A 23,503-nucleotide genomic window follows, 5' to 3' on the forward strand; every position below is an offset into this window, starting at 1 on the left:
TTTTCAGACCTAAACCAACCGTGCAAAAAAAGACACTTCAGTTGGAAAAGGCAAAAAGCTTTGGCCTTGCGGTAGACCGAACAGCCACTTAATTCCAAGAAGTCATCAGGAATTTGAAGGGTAGGTTTATTTGGGGGGTGGGGTGGGGATATCTTCCCGGAAAACCACCCTTTTGCGGGATGGCCTGTAACTCCAGCTACCGTTATTTGGATGCAACAAGCCAAGTTGGGAGAGGAGATGCGTGGATGCGCCTCATTATCCGGGCGTCATCTGGATGCCTGCAGCCCAAACAGGCAGCCTTAACGCAGGGGGTGTCTTCAAACTTGGCCCTTTTATGACTCGTGGACTTCACCTCCCAGAATCCCTCAGCCAGGCACGCGTGCCTGGCTGAGGGATTCTGGGAGGTGAAGTCCACGAGTCATAAAAGGGCCAAGTTTGAAGACACCCCCCCCCGCCTTAATGGCTGCAGAAACGCCGTTAACTACGGCTAGAATTGAACTGGGTACATCTGTGTGTTTGTGTTTGTGTGTGGGTCTGTACAATACTTGCCTGGTGTCGCCTGGGGACAACTGATCCGAATTCCTGCTCTGTTCCTCTCCCCGTGGCGGTCACCCCTATAGGTCCAGCCGAAAACCCATAAAAGTAACACTGTCCCTACTCCTCAGAAAATTCCCAAGAGAAGTAAAACCGAGGTGGCAGGCCCGAGAGGGGCAAAGTGATAATCCAAAAGGCAGCTGTGATTTATTTATTTTTTTGTTGCCCACAGCCGACAACGTCCGGAGGAGGTCTGGCTACTGTCCCTATTAGTTCAGGCTTCTGTAGAATTTGACGTTTAGCTTCTTTGGAGTTGAGCCTCTCCAAGTGGTCTCCCTTCCTTTTCCGAAGCAAGACCCCCACCCCAACTCCAAGGGCGGCTTCTAAGCCGATCCCTGGTGGGTTTCTCATTATGGGGGAATTCACCACGACCAATCGGGGCGGAGGCTGCAAGAGAGCCAGGCCCTTGGCCGATTGCCAGATTGGCGATCTCCGGGAGGCTGGATCAAGCCGGGGGGAGGCAAGGTCTAAGGGACCAGGAGGAATCTGCTGAAGGAATCATCGGAAGTAAATCGATGGGTCTTCTTAGAAGGCCAAAGTGTCCCTCAATAGTCTTGACTAGGCAGCCTTGGCAATTATTCCTGGAGAACAAGGGTGGGGCGCGGGGGCCTTACTGCCTTAAAAGTGAGCAGGCCAGATGTTTCCAGCTGCAGGTCCTAGCAGATCGGGAGATCTCACTAGTCTTCTCGGAAGCCCTGCGGGATGGTGAGCTCCCCTGTGGGTCTTCTGGAAAGGCAGCCCTGCGGAACCACCGTAAGATTTTCTTGGGAGGGATCTCCTGCGCGGCTTGGACCTCTCGTCAACGGGGGCAACTTCTGGCCCCAAAGCCGCCCCCCTCCCCTTCCCGACGGAGAAGGTAACCCCCTTCCCCTTTCCAGGAAGGGATTGCGAACCCTTCACCACCGAGAAGGAGGGCAGTTCGATTTCTGAGCACCGATCGGCGCCAAAGACGGAGAGATGGGGGGGGCAGCTTTGCTTCAAGAAGGCCGAGGAAGGTGCCCCCTCCCATTTAAAAACGTCGGAGCGCCCGGCTGCCCTGGGCAAGCCTTCAGCCCCTGATGTCCGTCGCAATTCCAGGATCGAAAGCTTCCCAAGTCTCCTTTGTCCGGATCCCGAGAGCTCCCCGGGCCAGAGGCTCGCTCGGCAAGGATTCCCGCAGATCCTCGGAGGACGGGGAGCTCATTTCTTCTGGAAGAAGCCCATGATGGAGGCCTGCTTGTTGGGCTTGGCAGGGAGCCCCCCCACGCCTTTCTTGCTGCCTCTCTTCTCCTCTTTGGGCTCCTTCTTCCCGGCCAGAGGGGGGGCCTTGTGAGCTGCGGGGGGCTTGGCCCGGAGGTCCCCTTCGCTGTCGGTGCACGACTCGCTCTCGTAGGCCTTCTCGGTCACTGGGGACGAGGGGAGACACCAGGTTACACAAGGCCGGTTGTGTCCCGCCTTTAGTAGCGTTTGGATAAATAACTCAAGGGGATGAAGTTACCCCGACGCGCCTTTCCTCCTCCCGTTTTCCCCACAACAACCTTGTAGGGTGTGGCTGGGCTGAAAGAGGAAGCCTGGCCCAAAGCCAGCCAGGTGGGCCCGATGGCTAAGCGGCACTTGAACTCACGGCCTCCCGTTTTCTAGCCTGCTGCCTTCAACCTCTGCCAGGAGAGCCCCCTGAATCCTCAACGGATTTGCCCGATGGATTAATCCACCTTCTCAGATGATGATGATAATCATCATCATCATCATCATCATCATCATCAACCTGATTGATACCTAGGATGCTGGCAGCAACCCGTGTCAACCATTAGCGCCAGTCAATTTGAGTGTTCAGTTGACTGAGGTTCATGTTTAACGAAAAAAAGGAGGAGGAGGAGGAGGAGGAGGAGGAGGAGGAGGAGGAGGAGGAAGGGACCTTGAATGTCATCTAGTCCAACCCCCTGCTCAGGCAGGAAACTTAGTCTATACCATTTCAGACAAATGGCTGTCCAGTCTCTTCTTAAAAACCTCCAGTGTTGGAGAAGGGAGGGAGGGAGGGAGGAAGGAAGGAACAATAACAGAGTTGGAAGGGACCCTGGAGGTCATCTAGTCCAACCCTCTCCTCAGGCAGGAAACCCTGCACCTTTTCAGACCAATGGCTGTCCTGTCTCTTCTTGAAAACTTCCAGGGCTGGAGCATTCACAGCTTCTGGAGGCAGGTGGTTCCCCTCGTTAATTTTTAAACTATGGTAGGAGCTTATTATTATTATTTTTTAAATACAAATGTTTTGTAAACTGTCCCTTCTTTCATGAGGCAACGTCTCTTTTTCAAGTTTCTTCTCTTCATTCACCGGCAAGGTGATGGACATCCTCTTTTTAAAAAAAAAATACGTTTTACTGACATTTTTTTTAACATAATATTTGGTAAACAGCGTGCTGTCGGGGTTTACATTTAAAAAACAATCGACAACAGTTTAATTCTATAGTCCACATACTGGCTTTGCTTGATTTTCCCTTCTTCCAATAAGATTCTCTTTTGCCAACCATGAATTAGCACAATTCTTATTATTTAAATGAATGACAATTAAATGTAGACCTTTCTAATAATTCTGCAAATAATAACCATATCTAACACTTTTTTTTCTAACTTATTCCAGTATTTTAGGGGCTGCCACAAAGAAGAAGGGGTCAAATTATTCTCCAAAGCACCAGAGGGAAGGACGAGAAACAATGGTTGGAAACTAACCAAAGAGAGAAGCAACCTGGAATTAAGGAGAAACTTCCTAACAGGGAGGACAATTAACCAGTGGAACAGCTGGCCACCAGAAATCGTGAGTACTCCATCACTGGAGGTTTTTTAAAAAAAGACTGGACAGTCACTTCTCTGAGATGATATAGGTTCTTCTGCTTGAGCGGGGGGTTGGACTAGAAGACCTCCAAGGTCCCTTCCAGCTCTGTTGTATTCTGACTGATCATAAGACATTCTCAATCAGCTGGTCAAAAACTGAGATTTTTCGCAGCCAGGCTACTTACCGATACAGCCTTCGTCGTCTACAAAAGTTCTCGACTTCAAGACACGTTTGCGCTTGCGTTTCTTCTCTCCCACGGAAGCCTGAAAGACAGGAAGAGAATGACGAGTCCTCGCCATATTTATCCCGACTGAACAAGTGTAATCGTTTGCTCACTGACAATTTAGGCCAGGGATGGTGAACCTTTTAGAGACCGAGTGCCCAAACTGCAACCCAAAACCCACTGAGGTATCGCAAAGTGCCAACATGTCAATTTCCTCTGAATACTGAGGTTTTAGTTTAGGAGAAAGAAAAAAAAAAACAACAACTCACACAATAACGTCTTTTGTCTTAAAAGAAAAACACACCAACAAAGCTTTGAACGATACAAACAACTTTTTACTGAAAGGTTTTGCATTTGGGACACTTTTGAACAAATAATGTGATTTTTTTGCTGTTGTATGCGTGCTGATAATTTGTCTAACCTTGGCTCATACTTTGTAAGTTTGAGAGCAAGACATGCAGCACTCAGGTCATCTGTTAGTCTGTTTCTGGTGTCAGATTTGATATAATTCAAAGCTGAAAACAGCACGCTTGCTCTGGAGGCTTGTTTTGGTTAGGAAGGGGCTCAAGAAATGGCCTTTTCCTGCAAAAGCGTAGCCAGAGAGGGCCGCACATGCCCACAGAGAGGGCTCCGAGTGCCCCCCCTTTGGCACGCGTGCCATAGGTTCGCCACCACTGATTTAGGCAAATATTTTATTGGGGGTTAATAAAAGTGGGGTGATGTGCCTCGTATACTAGTTTTCTTGCGAGGAATACAACCAGGGTACACCTGTTTGTGTGGCCTCTGGAACAAACAGATGCAAAGGGTTAAGACAGCTGTTGGCTGGGCCCAGCAGGACTCGGCTGATGCCGTTACCTTCGGATTTACACAACCCTTTTCTACCTATACAGCTAGCCCTCTGCTTGCGACCTCAACGGAGCCCAAAATTTCTGTGGCTAAGCAGGACGGTTTTTAAGCAAGCTTTGCCCCATTGTGCGGCCTCGCTTGCCACATTCGCTAAGCGGATCGCTGCAGTTATTAAGTTGGTAACGTGGCTGCAGTTGTTCAGTTAGTAACATAGTTGTTAAGTGAATTTAGCTTCCCAAGCATTGTCTCTGTTTGGCAGACGGTCGTAAAAGGGGATCACGTGACCCTGAGGCAGGACAACTGTTGTAAGTACATGCCAATTGGATAGCCCTTTGTCTGAAATGGTATAGGGTTTCCTGCCTGAGCAGGGGGGTTGGACTAGATGACCTCCAAGGTCCCATCCAACCTTATTTATTATTATTATTATTATTATAAGTGTCCGAATTTTGACCAGAGGGAGGCTGCAATGGTTTTAAGTGTGTAAAACAGAGGTACCCAACCTGTGGGCCGTGGGCTCTTGGCCACTGGGCCGTGTGAATGGCTGGCCAGCGCACACATGTGTATGCGCACACTCCCCCCCTTTCATGCTAGCAGAGCCATCAGTGTCATGTGGGGGCGCTAGCCCTGGCCCCGAGTATTGTACAGGCACTAGCCCCACCCCCAGCATCAAGCATGCACTTGCGCCGCCCCCGTTTGCGTCACACGCACGCACACACGCGCTCCCATGCCTGCCCCTTCCTTTTCCTCCAGGCCGCCAACCGAGAAAGGTTGGGGACCTCTGGTGTAAAACAATCGTAAGCCACTTTTTTCAGTGTCTTTGTGACTTCAGTCACTCAAGGAATGCTTGTCAGTCAAGGACCACCTGTTTATCCTGAGGCTGGAGGCACTCTTTGGGAATTTTCACTCCAAATTTGAAAGAGATCCGCTAAACACACCCAATGTTCTTTCCTTTCCTCCCTCCCTCTCTCTCTTTTCCTTCCTTCCTTCCCCTTTTTCTCTCCCATCTTTCTTTCTTTTTTCTTCCTCATCATTTCTCCTTCTTTCCTTCCTTTGCTCCTCTTTTTCCTCTCTCTCTCTCTCTCACACACACGTTTTCCTTTCTTTCTCGTCTTTCTCTTTCCTTCCTTCCTTTCTTTCCCTTTCCTCTCTCACACCCACACACATCTGCACCTAGGCGTATTTACCACCACCGGGGCAGGCGCTGGCGGAGGCTGCGGCTTCTGAGCCGGTTCCGGAGGAGAGTCGTCAGAAGCGGCTGGCGAGGAGGAAGCACCTGCCAAGAAGACAAAACAAGATGTGGTTCATTTTGACTTGCTCTCACCTGTGTGTCTTCAGCTGCAGCCTTTCCTTGCATCACTCCCATCAACATCCGTGACTGAGGGAGGACCAGAAAACGACGGTCCCTGCAGAGCGGGCTTCCTTGCTTGGCCGCACTGACGGATCTCAACCGAAGCCGAAGACACAATGGACCAAAGACTGTCCAATCTCCCCCTTCTGTCCAATTGTGTCGGTCTATTCTGTTTGGGTCGTGAAGTAGCCGCAAAGCAGGTACTGGGTTTGAAACTGGCTCGCCGCGTTAGGCTAGGGAGGTCTGGGATGAAGCTGAGTAGCAGACCTCAGCAGAACTGAACAGAACAACAGAGTTGGAAGGGACCCTGGAGGTCTTTTAATCCAAATTTAACCATTTCAGACAAAGGGCTGTCCAGTCTCTTCTTAAAAGCCTCCAGTCTTGGAGCATTCACCGCTTCTGGAGGCAGGCTGTTCCACTGGTTAATTGTTCTAACTGTCAGGAAGTTTCTCCTTAGTTCTAGGTTGCTTCTCTCTTTGGTTAGTTTCCATCCGTTGCTTCTTGTCCTGCTTTCAGGCGCTTTGGAGAATAGGTGGAAACATACCCCCCCCTCTTTGGGGTAGCCCCTCAGATTTTGGAAAGCTGCTATCATGTTATCCCTAATCCTTCTTTTCATCAAACTAGCCTTGCCCAGTTCCTGCAACTGTCCTTCGTATGTTTTAGCTTCCAGCCCCCTGATCCTCTTTGTTGCTCCTCTCTGCACTCTTTCTAGAGCAGGGGTCTTCAAACGTGGCCCTTTGTTGACCTGCGGACCTCAACTCCCAGAATTCCTCAGCCAGGCGCGCCTGGCTGAGGAATTCTGGGAGTTGAGGTCCGCAGGTCAACAAAGGGCCACGTTTGAAGACCTCTGTTCTAGAGTCTCAACATCCTGGCAACCGGTCAAACTTTGCTCTCTTTTGACAGTAAGCCTAATTACTACTAATAATTACTACTAATAATACCCTAATAGGAGCTCATTTGCAAAAGTTTTTCTAATAACTGGCACTTGATGATAGTCCATTTTCCTGCGATAACCAAAGCCTGACTTTAAGATAACAAACCACTAACTGTCCATAAATGGATCCTCCATCTAAATTTTATACACACACACACACACACACACACACAAAAATTATTCAAATTGCTAATAAAGAATTTGGGAGGCTTTATTAGCAATTTGAATAATTTACACAAATAATGAACTGTCGTAAGTTGTGACTATAGCCTGCGGATAGCCTTGGGCTAGGCTGAAACAGGAAAGAAGATTTAACTAGCAAGGTATTCAAAAAGACTTGACAAATACTTAAAACACACACACACACACACACACACACACACACATATACTGCTCAAAAAAATAAAGGGAACAGAAAATAAGACATCCTACTATTAAATACAGTACATTGTGTTTTTTAAGTGTTCCCTTTATTTTTTTGAGCAGTATATATACACATACATATATATGTATACGTGATGGCAGAACATTTCGGGGAAATTATGTATAAATTTCTCCCTCTCGTTGATTCTGAATCCCCCACGATGGAACTCAGATGAAACGAATGCTTTCAGTTCTACCCACAGCAAGAAAAAGAAAGCTATTTGTCCCTTTCCCACGTTGCTCATCTGCCTTGACTGCATACGTAGCCTTTTGCCCTTCCCTTCCAAAGGGCCTCAGATGCTCAGCAAGCTGGGGGGGCCTCCGCGCAGATCCAGCTTGAGAAGCCCAGCCAAAGATTCAGGAGGGTTCAAATTGGCTTCAAGGGTGGATTGTGTGATTGTGGTGATTCCTGGCCAGCTAGTGGACCTGTCAGCTGAGTCTGGGGAATCAGAGGAGGAGGAGGAGGGGCCTGGAAAGCCATCGAAGGAAGGCTCTGAGGAGCTCCAGGACTTACAATCTGATGCAGAGCCTGGCCCCTCCACTCATGCTTAGGCTGAGACCCAGCTGCGCTGGGAAGCTGAGTCAGACTCTGAGGACTCACAGCTGGAAGACGCTGACAGGCCACACGAGCAGGACAGAGGGAGGCAATGGTGCGGCTCCAAGGGCAGAGGAGAAGGCCTTGAGAAGCCACGCCTGGGGGGCTGCATAATAAAAAGGGAAGGTGTGGGCAGTGCTGGTTGCTGAAGGCAACCCTTTGCAAAGGGATCAAGTTTCATGGGATCGTGTTCTGATTGCCTGGCCTGTGGACAATTCTCTGTTCGAATCGTGCTCTGTTTGCCTTTGCTTTTGGGACATTTTGCAGGTCTGTCCATAATATTAAAAAAGGATTTGTTTTTCCTGCGTTTGCAGGCTACTTGTTGGAAGAGGGGTTTGTCCTTGTGAGTTAACAAGGACTCACCTAGGCTGGGACAGAAAAGGTGGGCCCCATCCTGGCGTCAACTCACCTTCCTCATCACCGCTGCTGTCTGACTGAGGTTTGATTCGACGCCGTTTCTTCTTCAAGCGGCCAGCTCTTTCCTCCTCCTCCTCCTCCTCCATTTCTGCCTTCTTTGCTCTGGGAGAAAGGGAGATCAGCTTAGACAAAAAGGAAGGAAAACGAAGAGTTTTGCCCAATGCAGGTAGCCCTCGCCTACTTGGCAACTGGTTCACATTTATGACGGTCGCAGCGTCTCCGAGGGTCCCGTGATCCCCTTTCGCAACCGTCTGACAAGAAAGTCAATGGGGGAGGTCAGATGCGCTTAATGACCATGTTATTCATTTAACAACTGCAGTGATTGACTTAACGACTGTGGCAAGAAAGGCCGTGAAATGGGGCAGAGCGCACTTAACAAAGCCGGTATACATGGCGCAATAAATCGCATGAATGACTGAAGCAGGCCAACTCTTTGCAGCCTTGTGGCCGAGAAAAACACCAATCCACTACCTTTTCTTCTCCCTCTGCTGCCCTCTGGACGGCTCAGCCTCCTTGCTCGGCTTCTCATGACCAGGAGGAGAGTTTGGGTCCGTGGAAGAAACGGATGGCTTGGCCACTGATCGCTCTTCCTTCAGTTGCTGGGCCTCAGCACTGGCCTTGCCTGCACCTAAAAGAAGAAAATGGGAAAGCTAAGAGAATAGAATAGAATTCAGAATTCGAATAGAACAGAATAGAGAATAGAGTTCAGAATTCAAATAGAACAGAAGAAAAAATAGAAGAGACGAGAAATAGAAGAGAATAGGAAACAGAATAGAATAAAAAACAGAATAGAAAATAGAATAGAATTTGTTGTTGTTGTTGTTAGCTGCGAAGTCGTGTCCGACCCCTCGCGACCCCATGGACAACGTTCCTCCAGGCCTTCCTGTCCTCTACCATCTTCTGGAGTCCATTGAAGCTCACGCCTCCTGCTTCAGTGACTCCATCCAGCCACCTCATTCTCCGTCGTCCCCTTCTTCTCTTGCCCTCAATCTTTCCCAGCATTAGGCTCTTCTCCAGTGAGTCCTTCCTTCTCATTAGGTGGCCAAAGTATTTGAGTTTCAACTCCAGGATCTGGCCTTCTAAAGCGCAGTCAGGGTTGATCTCCTCTAGGACTGACCGGTTTGATCGGCTTGCAGTCCAAGGGACTTGCAGGAGTCTTCTCCAGCACCAGAGTTCAAAGGCCTCAATTCTTTGGCGCTCAGCCTTTCTTATGGTCCAGCTTTCACTGTCATACATTGCAACTGGGAAGACCATGGCCTTGACTATACGCACTTTTGTTGACAGGGTGACGTCTCTGCTTTTAAGTGTGCTGTAGAATAGAATAGAGTTCAGAATTCAAATAGAACAGAAGAAAAAAATAGAAAGCAGAATAGAATAGAAAATAGAAGAAAAAATAGAATAGAAAATAGAATAGGAGCTGGAAGGGACCTTTGAGGTCTTCTAGTCCAGCCCCCTGCTCAAGCAGGAGAACCTATACCATCTCAGACAAGTGACTGTCTAGCCTTTTCTTAATAATCTACAGTAGTGGAGCACCCACGATTTCTGGAGGCAAGCTGTTCCACTGGTTAATTGTTCTAACTGTCAGGAAGTTTCTCCTTAGTTCTAGGTTGCTTCTCTCCTTGATGAGTTTCCATCCGTTGCTTCTTGTCCTGCCTTCTGGTGCTTTGGGGAACAGCTTGACTCCCTCTTCTTTGGGGCAGCCCCTGAGATACTGGAACACTGATATCATGTCTCCCCTGCTTCTTCTTTTATTTAAATAGCCAAACCCAAGTCCTGTAGCTGTTCTTTGTATGTTTTAGTCTCCAGGCCTTGGATCATCTTAGCTGCTCTTCTCTGAATTTTTTCCCAAACCCTCCACATCTTTTTTTGTGATATGGTGACCAAAACTGGCTTCAATATTCCAGGTGTGGCCTCACTAGGGCTTTATAAAGCAGTGCTAATACCTCGCAGGATCTTGATTCCATGCCTCTGTTTATGCAACCAAGGAGTGTATTCACTTTTTTGGCTGCTGTCGCACACTGCTGGCTCACGGTCAAGCGGTCGTCCACTCCAGAAATCCCTTTGAATTCCTCATGGAAACCACCCCAGTGGCAACAAGCTGCCTCAAATCAAAACCAATATTCAATTTGTCTCCGGTACAGCTAGTCCTCAATTTACAGCCACTCATCTGGCCGTTGGGGGCTGGTCGTTACAACTTCGAACCAAATTGTAAGTCCCTTTTGGGGGGGTAAGGGGGGGTGTATCGTAACTTTGAACTTTCCACCTAGTTGGATGACCCCTTGTCTTATTCAAAATCCAGCAAGGCCACTACAGTCAGTCCTCCCCTTACAACAGCTTTGCTTATTGACCGTTCGAGGTTCTAGTGGAATTGAAAAAAGTGACTTATGACCGTTTTCACACTTACAACCGTTGTACCATCCCCCACGGTCACATGAACAAAGTTCAGACGCTTGGTGACCGACTCAGAGTTACGACAGTTGCCGTGTTCTGCGATCCCCTTTTGCAACCTTCTGGAAAGGAAAGCCAATGGGGAAGTCCGATTCCCTTAACAACTGCAGCGATTTAATTCAATGGGGCAAGAAAAGTCAGAAAATGGGGCAAAAACTCCACGGATTTCTTACATAGCGACATAAAACTTTGGGTTCGGCTGTGGTCCTAAGTTGACTACCTGTGCTGGACCAGTATATAATCAGCTGGTCCATTATTATACAGTAGCTAGCTTAGGAATTAAGAAGTATTTAGCATTACGGTCACTCATGCGCTCGTGACCTCTCGGTTAGACTACTGCAACGCTCTCTACATGGGGCTGCCCTTGAGGACCACTCGGAGGCTCCAACTGGTGCAGAATGCAGCCGCGAGAGTCGTGTTGGGAGTCTCCCGATACTCCCATGTTACACCTCTGCTCCGTGAGCTGCATTGGCTTCCAGTTGTCTTCCGGGTGAGATTCAAGGTGCTGGTGATGACCTTTAAAACCCTACATGGCATGGGCCCGGAGTACCTTAGGGAGCACCTGCAGCCGGCATCAACTTCCCTCTGCCCAGTGCGCTCCCACAGAGAGGGCCTCCTCAGGGTGCCTCCGGTCAGAGAATGCCGACTGGTGACCCCCAGGGGGAGGGCGTTCTCTGTGGGTGCGCTGGATTTGTGGAACCGTTTACTGGTTGAGCTCCGGATGGCTCCCGACCTTCGCTCCTTCCGACGTGATCTAAAGACCTATTTGTTTGAACAAGCCGGCCTGGTGTGATGGGTTTGGGTTTTATTATTGTTTTTAATGTATTGTAATTTATTGTTGTATTGCATAGGGCATTATGTTTAATCTTTTCTTAATTTTTGTATCTTTGTATTTTAGTATTTATTGCCCTGTTCACCACCCTGAGTCCTTTGGGAGAAGGGCGGTATACAAATTAAATTATTATTATTATTATTTACAGGGTTAATGCTGTATCCTTAAAGAGAACTGTAAGAACATTTAGCATACAAAGGGTTAAACGCCGGTTGCTTAAGAGATGGCTTCTGGGAAATGTAGTCTAGTTGTTAGTTAGTCCTATATCAGTGATGGCGAACCTTTTAGAGACCGAGTGCCCAAACCGCAACCCAAAACCCACTTATGTATCATCGGGTGCCAGGTGGGTGTGGCCTGTTGGGTTGGCGTGGCCCATTAAGTGGGCGTGGCTGCAATAGTAATGACAGACTGGTGGGACTAAAAAGTTCAATCAATTCCAACTTTACGAGAACTTTTTTTCCCCCGCGGCGGAGGCCTAAAGAGAAAAGGTTTTAGAAAACCCAGCTGAAGGCCTAGGACTGGGCCAACGGTGCGTGTGCCCACAGAGAGGGCTCTGCGTGCCACCTGTGGCACGCGTGCCCTAGGTTTGCCACCACTGTCCTCTATCTTATCTAGTCAGTGGGAGGAGTTTCAAAGTTTACTGCAGGACATCCTGGCTATGTGCCAGGCTGCAAAGCCTTTTGTTTCAATCACCGTCGTGCAAGCTCCGAATAGCATCTGTAACGATGCTTAGCTGAGATGGAGAAAACCACTCGTTTTTTACACTACGAGAATGAACAAATATGGAACATGAGTATGTTGTGACGACCGGATGTCTTTACGGCAAAATGTAAGTTTTTGCTTAAAGTTCCTGGACAGTAAATATTTCTTTTAAAATCATTTTCGTTGAGTTACAGATGCTATTCGGAGCTTGCACGATGGTGATTGAAACAAAAGGCTTTGCAGCCTGGCACATAGCCAGGATGTCCTGCAATAAACTTTGAAACTCCTGGAATTTGGAACTAGAAAGCATTTTAGTTCTGGAAGCCAGAACACTACCTGTATTCATGACATTTGCAGTGTCCTGGGTGTGTGTGTGTGTGTGGTTTGATGTGTTTAACAAACGATAATAGATATGGTTAATTATCGTAAACCATATGTTAATCACTCAATAGCCTTCTTCTTGCCAATATATATGCAAAATTACATATCACGTTCCTTTCTCTCTGACTGGTTTCTCTAGCCACTGATGGAAATTATCCCATGTTTTTCTCTTTAAAATCAATCTATCAATTTCTGCCCACTCTGGAATTTTCTTAGCTGGCACCTCTTCAGCTGGTTAAGTTTTCGTTTTCCCAACGTTGGGCAAATGCCATTCTTGCTGCCGCCACCGTCTCGCTATCTTAACCATTTGCGACGATTCGCTGAACAAATGGGGCGGGGAAAGGTTGTAAAATGGGACAAATCTCCCTTAACAACGTTCTTGCTTAGCAACGGGACGTTCAGGTCCCACGGTGGTCGTACGTCGAGGACTTGCCTGCACTTACGACGGAGAATAAAGAGAGGGCGGCTTACCCTCTTTGCTGACGGCAGCTTTCCCAAAGAAGTTGCTCAAGGTGTTTCCTTTCGTTGAGGCTTTGCTGTTGCTCGCTGAGGCCTAAAAGGAATTAAAAGGAAGAGTGAGAAGAGAGAGATCGCGGAAAACAATAAAATCCAATCAAAAGGCTGGGATGCACTACGAGGTGCTACACAGGCGGGCCTCGACTTAGGACCACAAAGCGGCCCCAAAATTTCTCTTCGTTAAGCGAGGAGACGTTTGGTTAATTGAGTTTTGTCCCATTCCATTTTACGATCTTTTCGCCTCCGTTGTTAAGGGGATCGCTGCAGTTGATCAGTTAAGTTAGCAATCTGTGAAGTGAATCTGGCTGGTCGGCGGGTAGCCCAAGGGGACCCCCGCCACCCACCCCGGGACGTTGCCACCGTCGTAAACGTGAGTCGGTCGCCAAGCATCTGGATTTTGATCGTGTGACCGTTGAGGATGGCGCAAAGGCCTTAAACTGTGAAAAGCGGTCGGAAGTCCCTTTTGAAGGGTCACGAAATGGACCGTCGTGAGTCGAGGACTGCCTGTGTAAGCCTAAATGTTGTTGCTAGGGAGACTTAGCTTCAAATCCCTCCTTCAACCACTGCGGAATGGCTGATTTTGAGACAGTCCCACTTCGCAAGGGCGTCGCGCGAACCGGACTGGGGAAAAAAATCAACTTCACCTCCCTGGTTATCAGTTAAAGACTACCTGTTTGCTTTAGAAGGGTATTTAGTCCTTGACTTATGACCACAATCGAGCTCAAAATTCCCACGGTGAACGGAAACATTTGTTAAGCTAACTTTGCCCCATTTTATGACCTTCCTTGCCACAGTTGTTAAGCGAATCACTGCAGTGATGCCTCCAGAAGCGGTGAATGCTCCAACGCTGGAGGTTTTTAAGAAGAGACTGGCCAGCCATTTGTCTGAAATGGTGTAGGGCAGGGGTCTTCAAACTTGGCCCTTTTATGACTTGTGGACTTCAACTCCCAGAATTCCTCAGCCAGCAAAGCTGGCTGAGGAATTCTGGGAATTGAAGTCCACAAGTCATAAAAGGGCCAAGTTTGAAGACCCCTGGTGTAGGGTTTCCTGCCTGAGCAGGGGGTTGGACTAGATGACCTCCAAGGTCCTCTCCAACTTCTTCTTCTTATTATTATGATAGCGGTGATTTTTCAACCGCCCTGTGTAGGCAGGCAATCCTCGGCTTACGGCCAGAAGGGAGCCCAAGATTTCCGTCGTTCTTGCTTCTGATTCATCAACACTTTGGGGGGGGGGAAGGGGGGCGACAAAAAAAAAAGAGATTTTTCTCCACTGAAAGGCCCGCTTTTAATCGGAATGAAGCAGAGACGGGACAGGTCTTTCTCCGTCTCAGCCCCGCTGTATCAGACACGGGCCAGACTACAACTCCCATCCTCCCCAGCTCAACCCATTTATGGGAGGGGTTTCGTTGGAGAAGGTGGTAGATTTGCAAGCAACAATTAACCAGTGGAACCACCTGCCTCCAGAAGCGGTGAATTGCTCCAACACTGGACGTTTGTAAGAAGAGACTGGCCAGCCACTTGTCTGAAATGGTATAGGGTTTCCTGCCTGAGCAGGGGGTTGGACTAGATGACCTCCAAGATCCTTTCCAACTGTATTATTATTATTACTTGTTAAGTTAATCACACAGTCGTTAAGTGAAGCCAGCTCCCCCCCCCATTGACTTTGCTTGACGGAAGGTCGCAAAAGGGGATCAGGTGACGCCGGGACGCTGCGACCGTTGTATGAGTCAGTTGTCAAGTGTCTCAGTTTTGATCACGTGACACCCCCCCCCCCAGGATGCTGCAACTGTCGTAAACACGAGTCGCCAAAGCGTCTGAATTTTGATCAAGTGACCACGGAGATGCTGCGACAGTCGTTAAGTGTGAAAAAAAAGAACAAAACGGCTGCCAGTCCTTTTTTTCCCCGGCGCCGTTGTAACTTGGAACGGTCACTAAACTGTTGTAAGTCGAGGACTTTCCTGAAGGCGCCTGGAGTCAAACTCCCAGAATTCCCCAGCCAGCCCTGGTCCTTCTGCAAAGTATTTAAGCGGGAAAACGTACCCCGAGGGTCTCTTTGGTGTCCAGGGGCGCTTCCTTCTGGGCATTCTTGGGTCTGGGGGCTGGTTTGGCCGCAAACATTCCCAGGATGCCTTTTGCCGGCTGGGCGGGCTGCTTCGACGACGTGCCTGGAGCCTGGCCGTTGAGCATGGGAGCGTCCGGCACCTTTGTGGTGGTGGGAGGCTGGGAGGGCCCCTGGGCGGGGGTCTCGGCCTGGGAGGCTTCGGCGACAGGCCTAGTGACGGCGGCAGCACAGCAAATGGCACTGAATCTAGCAAGAGAGGAGATGCATTTCATGGGCAGCCGAACTAAACATAATTTATTTATTTATTTATTTATTTAATTTGTATACCGCCCTTCTCCCGAAGGACTCAGGGCGGTGAACAGGGCAATGCATAATAAAAAACAAGATACAAAAATTAAAAATTATTAAAAAATAATTAAACAGTGATGCCCATAATAAATTAGTACAGATTAAAAGTTAAGGCCAATTTATAAAACCCAACCCCATCCCATCAGGCCAGGCCAGCTTGTTCAAAAAGATACGTCTTTAGATCGCGCCGGAAGGAGCGAAGGTCGGGCGCCATCCGGAGCTCAACCGGAAGACGGTTCCATAAATCCGGCGCGCCCACAGAGAACGCCCTCCCCCTGGGGGCCACCAGTCGGCATTCTTAGACCGGTGGCACCCTGAGGAGGCCCTCTCTGTGGGAGCGTACTGGGCAGAGGGAAGTTGACGCCGGCCGCAGGTGATCCCCAAGGTATTCCGGACCCATGCCATGTAGGGCCTTGAAAACCATTACCAGAACCTTGAACCTCACCCGGAAGACAACTGGAAGCCAATGCAGCTCGCGGAGCAAAGGTGTGACATGGGAGTATCGGGAAACTCCCAACACGACTCTCGCGGCTGCACTCTGTACCAGTTGGAGCCTCCAAGTGGTCTTCAAGGGCAGCCCCATGTAGAGAGCGTTGCAGTAGTCTAAACGAGAGGTCACGAGCGCATGAGTGACCGTACGTAAGGCATCCCGGTCTAGATAGGGCCGCAACTGGCGCACCAGAGTCCTCCACTTACGACCGCATCTGAGCCCACGTTTTCCATTGTGAAGTGAATTTTGCCCAGTTTTACCCATTTTCTTCCCACCGTTGTTAAGTGAATCACTGCAGTTGCTAAGTCGCAACACGGCCGTTAAGTGAATCTGGCTTTCCCCATTGACTTTCTTCGTCAGAAGGTCGCAATAGGGGGGATCGCCTGACCCCGGGAGACCGGGACGGTCATAAACGTGAGCCAGTCGCCAAGCGTCTGGATTCTGAGCACATGATCACCCATCGGGGATGGTGAAACGGCCGTAAGGGTGGAAAAAAGGGTCGTCGGTGGCTTTTTCCCTGTAGCGTTGTAACTTGGAATGGACACTAAATGAGCTGTTGATAAGGCGAGGTCTGGCTGTAAAGTTAGCAGCCACGTTACTGCTGTCAAGAATTAAGGAGAAACTTCCTGACCGTGAGGACAATCAACCAGTGGAACAGCTTGCCCCCAGAAGTCGTGGGTGCTCCATCACTGGAGATTTTTAAAAAGAGGCTGGACAATCACCTGTCTGAGATGGTATAGGGGGCTGGACTAGAAGACCTCCAAGGTCCCTTCCTGATTCTATTCTATTCTATTCTATTCTATTCTATTCTATTCTATTCTATTCTATTCTATTCTATTCTATTCTATTCTATTCTATTTCTATTCTGTATTTCTATTCTATTCTATTCTGTTCCGTTCCATTCTATGTGTGTAACAAGAGTTCACGCTTCGGTTAAACATGGCTGCACTTTGGTTCATAGTTATACTTTAAAATACTAACTCTAGACTGGGGGTCTTCAATGTTGGCCCTTTTATGACTTGGGGACTTCAACTCCCAGAATTCCTCAGCCAGGCTCTATTCTATATATAGCTCTATTTAACTTTAAATTTTAATTTGTTTTAATTGTGGGCTAGTCTTAATTTAATTCTATTTTAATTGTATTGTTTTGTATTGTTTTAATTCGCCCTGTAAACTGCCCTGAGTCCTTCGGGAATAGGGCGGTATATAAAATCAAATAAATAAATAAATAAATAAAATCCTATATAGAATAGAATAGCAAGTTGTCTACAACACAGTCCTTTCAATAATTCCAAGAAGGCTCCCCACCCATTTGCACCACTCAGGTGAGCCTGAGGACACAGGTAAACCTCCAAGTGGCCTCAACGACCCTCTACAAAGGATGCAAATGACCAGCTGTCTGCCAGGAGTATAAATCCTTCCACTCCCCACCATTCAGTCAGAACCTGAAGAAGCTTCTTGGGTGAGAAGCAAAACGTCTTCAAAGAAAAACAAGGAAGTCCAGTGGCCTCCTGCAAAAAAGCATCTTTGGGATAACCACGACCGGGAGGACAGAGAATCTCCCTAGAAAACTAAGTTCCCTCCCTGCATTGCTACCCCCAGTGTTCCCACCCACCCACCCACCCACCCGGGTTGCTCATGACACCCTGGCCAACAGCCAACTCACTTGCTGCAGTTCTGGAGATTCGTCTTGAGGACGTCGTAGTCGGTGTTGAAGAGAGGACTGCTGTCCCTGAGCAGGGCTTTCTGGATGCTGTAGACGTGGACGCTGGCCACCGTGGAGAGCTTGGCTTTCATGGCTGAAAAGGAGGCAGAAGCCGCATGAAGGATGGAGGGAGGTTTCTCAAAGCGAGTGGGGGACACTGGCCGGTCTCCCTCTCAGCCTACCTCGCAGGGTTGTTGTTGTGGGGAAAATACACCCCCCCCCAAAAAATAGAAAAAAAAATTGTCCTATTTTTCCAAAGACGATTTTGAAGTTTTGTCCAAACTCACCTTCTAATTTATCTTCTTTCACCACTGCCACCTTATGGTACTGGAAAGAAAAGGTAGCCCTATTACTTCAGCAAATATCGGTTGATTGCCCAACACGTCAAGACCGCACGATTGACGTACGTAATCCGCCTTACACGTTTTCTGGAACATCGGGAGAACGAATTCTCAGGGAAGCAATTTAAGCCTGCAATTCCAGGTTTAAAGGGCCACTCCGGCTGCCCATTCTAAATTCAAACGCCCGATGCAAGAGGAAGCCGCTTTCTGACTTACGGTGTGCCCGTTCTGAACGACGTTCCCTGCCAGTAAATAGGTGACGTGCAGCTGGGCCCCTGCGTTCTCCTTCCGTTTCCTCTCCATGTAATCATATAACATTCTGTGAAAACAAGAGCGCAAAGACAGAAGTTAAAATAGACAGTTTTTGAAGTTTTCAGTAACTGTCCCCTGAAAAACTAAACACCCAAATTAAGCTGTGCAGCTCAGGATTAAACAGCTATAAATGAAAAGGGGCTTGGTCAAGGCAACAAGCTAGAAAGCAGGAGACTGAGTTCAAGTCCTGCTGTAGGTAAGAAAGCCGGCTGGGTGACTTTGGGCCAATCACCAGGAGACGGTGAGTTCAAATCCTGCCTTAGCCATGAAAGCCAACTGGGTGCCTTTTGCCTAATCACCAGGAGGCGATGAGTTCTAGTCCTGTCTCAGGCATGAAAGCTGGCTGGGTGACGGGTCAATCACCAGGAGACGGTGAGTTCTAGTCCCGCCTTAGGCATGAAAGGGAACTGGGTGACTTTGGGCCAATCACCAGGAGACAGTGAGTTCAAGTCCTGCCTTAGGCATGAAAGCTGGCTAGGTGACTGGGTCAATCACCAGGAGACGGTGAGTTATAGTACTGTCTTAGCCATGAAAGCCAACTGGGTGACTTTGGGCCAATCACCAGGAGACGGTGAGTTCTAGTCCCGCCTTAGGCACGAAAGCCGGCTGGGTGACTTTGGGCCAATCACCAGGAGACGGTGAGTTCTAGTCCCGCCTTAGGCATGAAAGGGAACTGGGTGACTGGGTCAATCACCAGGAGACGATGAGTTCTAGTCCTGCCTTAAGCATGAAAGCCGGCCGGGTGACTTTTGATCCAAAAGGCCACATTTATGTAAGTCACAGCATCCTCGGGTCGTGTGATCCCCTTTTTGCAACCTTCCGACAAGCCAAGTCAGTTGGGAAGCCAGATTCACTTAACAACTGTGCAGTGATTCGTAGCAAGTGTATCAAGAAAGGCTGTAAAATGGGGCAAAACTCACTTAACAACAGTCTCACTTAGCAAGAGATGTTTTGCACTCAATTGTGGTCGTACGTTAAGGACTACCTGTATCAGAGACGAGTAGTAGTCTAGACTACTACCGTTAGGTACAGACAAAGAGAGATGGATACTTACTGCTTGGCTTGATTCACGTGAACTCCCAGGGTAAAGCTCAGCCATTTATATGTGACCTGCAAAGCAACGCGTATCACTGTGTTAACAAAAAGGCCAACAGCCGCCAGAGAATGAACCTCCACCGCTGCAACCATCCCGGAGATGGGAAGAGTCTACTAAGACGGACCTCTCCAGCCTCTGCTTGAAGACAGGGCTGACACCTGTACAGCTGTACAACTGACGCTACATGTATTGTTTGTCACAATGCAATTCTTCAGAATATCTTGCCGGACCTCTCGGCTGACTTTTGGGGCAGCCACAAAGTCATTTGAGTGGGGTTTGCAGGCAACTATGCAGGCATAAATAAAATTACTATATAAACAAGAGGCGCTCCCAACTGTTGTTTGGACAATTTAGTGTTCTGGATAAGTTATCTTTTCTCCTTTAGACACACACTCTCTCTGTGTGCATGTACATAATATGTGTGTGCGTCTCTCTGTATATGTGTGTTTTGTGTGTGTGTGTGTCTGTCTGTCTATATGTGTGTGTGTATGCATATATAGTTTATATATTTATTGTTGTGGAGCAGGGGGTCTTCAAACTTGGCCCTTTTATGACACACACACACACTCTCTCTATATATGTGTGTGTGTGTGTGTGTGTGTGTGTGTGTGTACACACAAAGATATACAAAGATACATACACATACAAACATATATATAGTGTGTTTGTATGTATAGGTAAAGGTAAAGAGGATCCCCCGCGCCTGCGTGCTAGTCGTTTCCGACTCTAGGGGCCGGTGCTCATCTCCGTTTCAAAGCCGAAGAGCCAGCGCTTGTCCGAGGACGTCTCCGTGGTCATGTGGCCGGCATGACTAGACGCCAGAGGCGCACGGAACGCTGTTACCTTCCCACCGTAGTGGTCCCTATTTTTCTACTTGCATTTTTACGTGCTTTCGAACTGCTAGGTTGGCAGAAGCTGGGACGAGTAACGGGCGCTCACTCTGCTACGCGGCACTCGGGATTCGACCCGCCAAACTGCCGACCTTCTGATCGACAAGCTCAGCGCCCTAACCCGCTGAGCCACCGCGTCCCTTTTGTATGTATAGTTTAGTTAAATATTAGTTTTTATATATATATATATATATATATATATATATATATATATATATATATGTGTGTGTGTGTGTGTGTGTGTATAATAATAACAACAACAACAACAAAACAACAACAACAACAACAATAACAATAATAATAATAATAATAATAATAATAATAATAATAATAATAATTTAATTTCTATACCGCCCTTCTCCCGAATAATAATAATAATAATAATAATAATAATAATAATAATAATAATAATAATAATAATAATAATAATAATAATTTAATTTCTATACCGCCCTTCTCCCGAAGCACTCAGGGCGGTGTACAGGGCAATACAATAAAAATACAATGTACAAAATTTATATGTGTATATGTATATGTATATGTGTATGTATGTGTGTGTATATATATATACACACACACACACACACACACACACACACGTATACATATACATACACACACACACACACACACGTATTTTCTGGAGAGGCCATCACATTACACACACATACATCATTTATACATCATCATTTTCCTTAATGCCAGGAGGGGATCAAGTTAACGGCTGCTCTGGACTGGGGGCCACATCAGCCCCTCCCCAAATAAAGAGATGCCTCGCCAGGCCCGCCGTTTGGAGACTCAGGCCCCTCCCCCCTAAAATGTTGGGGGGGGGAGGAATGCAGCTTCTGGCTCTTGAGGGACGCGAGGCCCCAAAGGCCAGAGGTATTATGGGATGCGGGCTGCCTGGCAGGCTTTAGGCCAGCGGCCGTTAGGAAAGGGATCCCGAGGCTCCAGCGGGGGCCTCCCCTTCCAGGGTCCCCTCTCAAGACCCTCGGCCTACTCCCATCCCTGCCGCCCGCTGCGGAGGATGGGAGTTGGAGTAAGAGTAATAATAATAATAATAATAATAATAATAATAATAATAATAATAATAATAATAATTATTATTATTATTATATAATAATTTTTAGAGCACGAGGAGACCCGGGAGGGTCGCGCGGCGCCTGAATGAAGCAATTTTTTTTTTCTGGACACGCAGACCCCTGCCCCGCCCCCCACTCTTTTCAAACCACCACCACCCCACGCAACCCCTGCATCATTCGCACTCACGACTCGGTTCTGGTCCGTGACGAACTCGTCGATGTTCTCCAGGTAAAGTTCGTCCTCCATGACGGGCCGTCCCGGGCCGCGACCCTCCACCGCCGCCATGGCAACGCCAGGCCACACCCCCTCCTGGCTTTTGCGCGCGCGCGCCCCCGCGCGCCCTACGGCGGCCGAGAGGAGACGCTTACGGCGCGCGGAACGTCGGCCTCAGCGCGCTACGGGGGCCGCGCGGGGACAGTTCGCCGCAACCGCCGCCGCCGCCGCCGCCGCTGCTTAGAGCGCATGCGTTCTGTCCCCGAGTGGGCGGGGAAGGGTGCTTTAGCTCCTCCGGCATCGTCAACCCGGCGCTCTCCGGGCGCCCTGGGGTTTGCCTGCCAATTGAGGGCAGGGGATAATGGGATTTGGCGTGGCGGGGGGAGTGGGCGGCCCCTGCAGGCAGTCCTCGACTTAGGACCATAAATTGAGCCCAACGTTCTTGTTGATCGGCGAGACATTTATTAAGCGGGTTTTGCCCCGTTTTACGACAGTTGTTAATATCCTGGTCGTTAAGTGAATCCCTATTGACTTTGCTTGTCGGAAGGGGGCAAAAACGGGATTACGTGATATCGGGACACTGCGACCGTGTTAAATATGAGTCAGTTGCCAAGTCTCCCAGTTTTGATCACATGAGCCATGAGGATGCTGCAACGGTCGTTAAGTCAGGAAAACAGACATAAGTCACATTTTTCAATGAGGTTGTAACTTGGAACGGTCAGTAAACAAGCTGTTGCAAGTACAGGACTACCTGTATTAAAAATAATTGTCTTCTGCCTTCGATTTCCAGCCCATCCTCTTCCCCCCATCTCTTATGTCCATGCGTTGGAAATGGCTTTTACACACACACACACACACACACACACACACACACACAGACAGACACCGATGCACAATCTAGGAAGGCTGAACCTGTCTCAGCAGCCCCCCTTTGCAGCTTTCGGGTTTCCTCCGGATGTTTCCTGTTTTGCAAATTTTGGGCCAATTTCCTGCAGAGTTTACGTGTGCCTCTTCAGGCCTTGCGTGTGCTTGCTGCTGCTTTGACGTTTTTTTTCTACTGGCACATCTGGAATGTGCCAGCTTTTGGCGGGGGGGCGTGTTTATCTTCCACCCTGGAAAAGGCTATTTTGAGAGGTGCATTTATATTCCACTCCTACGGAATAACCTTTGCAGCATCCCTTTGGATCAAGGTGATCAAAATTAATAGAATAGAATAGAAAATATGGAATAGAATAGAAAAGAATAGAATAGATTTATGGAATAGAATAGAATAGAATAGAATAGAATAGAATAGAATAGAATAGAATAGAATAGAAAATATGGAATAGAATAGAATAGAATAGAATAGAATAGAATAGAATAGAATAGAATAGAATAGAATAGAATAGAATAGAATAGAATAGAATAGAATAGAATAGAAAATATGGAATGGAATGGAGTGGAATGGAATGGAATGGAATAGAATAGAATAGAATAGAATAGAATAGAATAGAATAGAATAGAATAGAATAGAAAATATGGAATGGAAATTAGAATAGAATTGAACAGAACAGAATAGAATAGAATAATTAAAGTAGGGTTAGGGTTAGAATGATAATTTTGAGTGTACACTAATCCGCATACATTAAAATGAAATTTCGTTCCCTACAGCTCTCAAAGGGTCACCACCTCCGATATAGACTACATAAATATGACAAAAATAAGTAAATACAGAAGACGCATATACCCACATATAATAATAATAATAATAATAATAATAATAATAATAATAATAATAATAATAATAATAATAATAATAATAATAAAGTTGGAAGGGACCTTGGAGGTCATCTAGTCCAACCCCCTGCTCAGGCAGGAAACCCTATACCATTTCGGACAAATGGCTGTCCAGTCTCTTCT

General features: G+C 47.8%; 2 protein-coding genes across 2 annotated transcripts in view; one reads left to right on the plus strand and one right to left on the minus strand.

The window, feature by feature from the left end:
* Positions 1-23,503, plus strand: part of PGM2L1 (phosphoglucomutase 2 like 1) — a 212,749-nt gene that overhangs the window by 36,571 nt on the left and 152,675 nt on the right. The gene's annotated exons all lie outside the window — the stretch shown is intronic.
* POLD3 (DNA polymerase delta 3, accessory subunit) lies at positions 741-21,725 on the minus strand. The gene is made up of 12 exons (XM_081327843.1): positions 21,578-21,725; positions 19,377-19,432; positions 18,227-18,329; positions 17,957-17,996; positions 17,631-17,763; positions 15,105-15,372; positions 13,021-13,102; positions 8,658-8,814; positions 8,179-8,288; positions 5,654-5,742; positions 3,585-3,663; positions 741-1,979 (listed from the first exon to the last, which is right to left on the minus strand). Exons 1-12 carry the CDS (start codon positions 21,674-21,676, stop codon positions 1,774-1,776), a joined length of 1,422 nt encoding a protein of 473 aa, XP_081183969.1. The 5' UTR covers positions 21,677-21,725; the 3' UTR covers positions 741-1,773.

The sequence above is a fragment of the Vipera berus genome (genome assembly GCF_964194415.1).
Source record: "Vipera berus genome assembly, chromosome: 4".
NCBI classification, from domain to species: Eukaryota; Metazoa; Chordata; class Lepidosauria; order Squamata; family Viperidae; genus Vipera; species Vipera berus.

What these genes read in the sequence shown, in the direction of transcription:
- POLD3 (XM_081327843.1), bottom strand. Translation starts at nt 21,676, where the DNA reads ATGGCGGCGGTGGAGGGTCGCGGCCCGGGACGGCCCGTCATGGAGGAC. An exon ending in CACGTGAATCAAGCCAAGCA is followed by an intron (nt 18,330 to 19,376) that starts GTAAGTATCCAT and finishes TTGTTTTCACAG; the next exon opens with AATGTTATATGATTACATGG. An exon ending in ACACCAAAGAGACCCTCGGG is followed by an intron (nt 13,103 to 15,104) that starts GTACGTTTTCCC and finishes AATTCCTTTTAG; the next exon opens with GCCTCAGCGAGCAACAGCAA.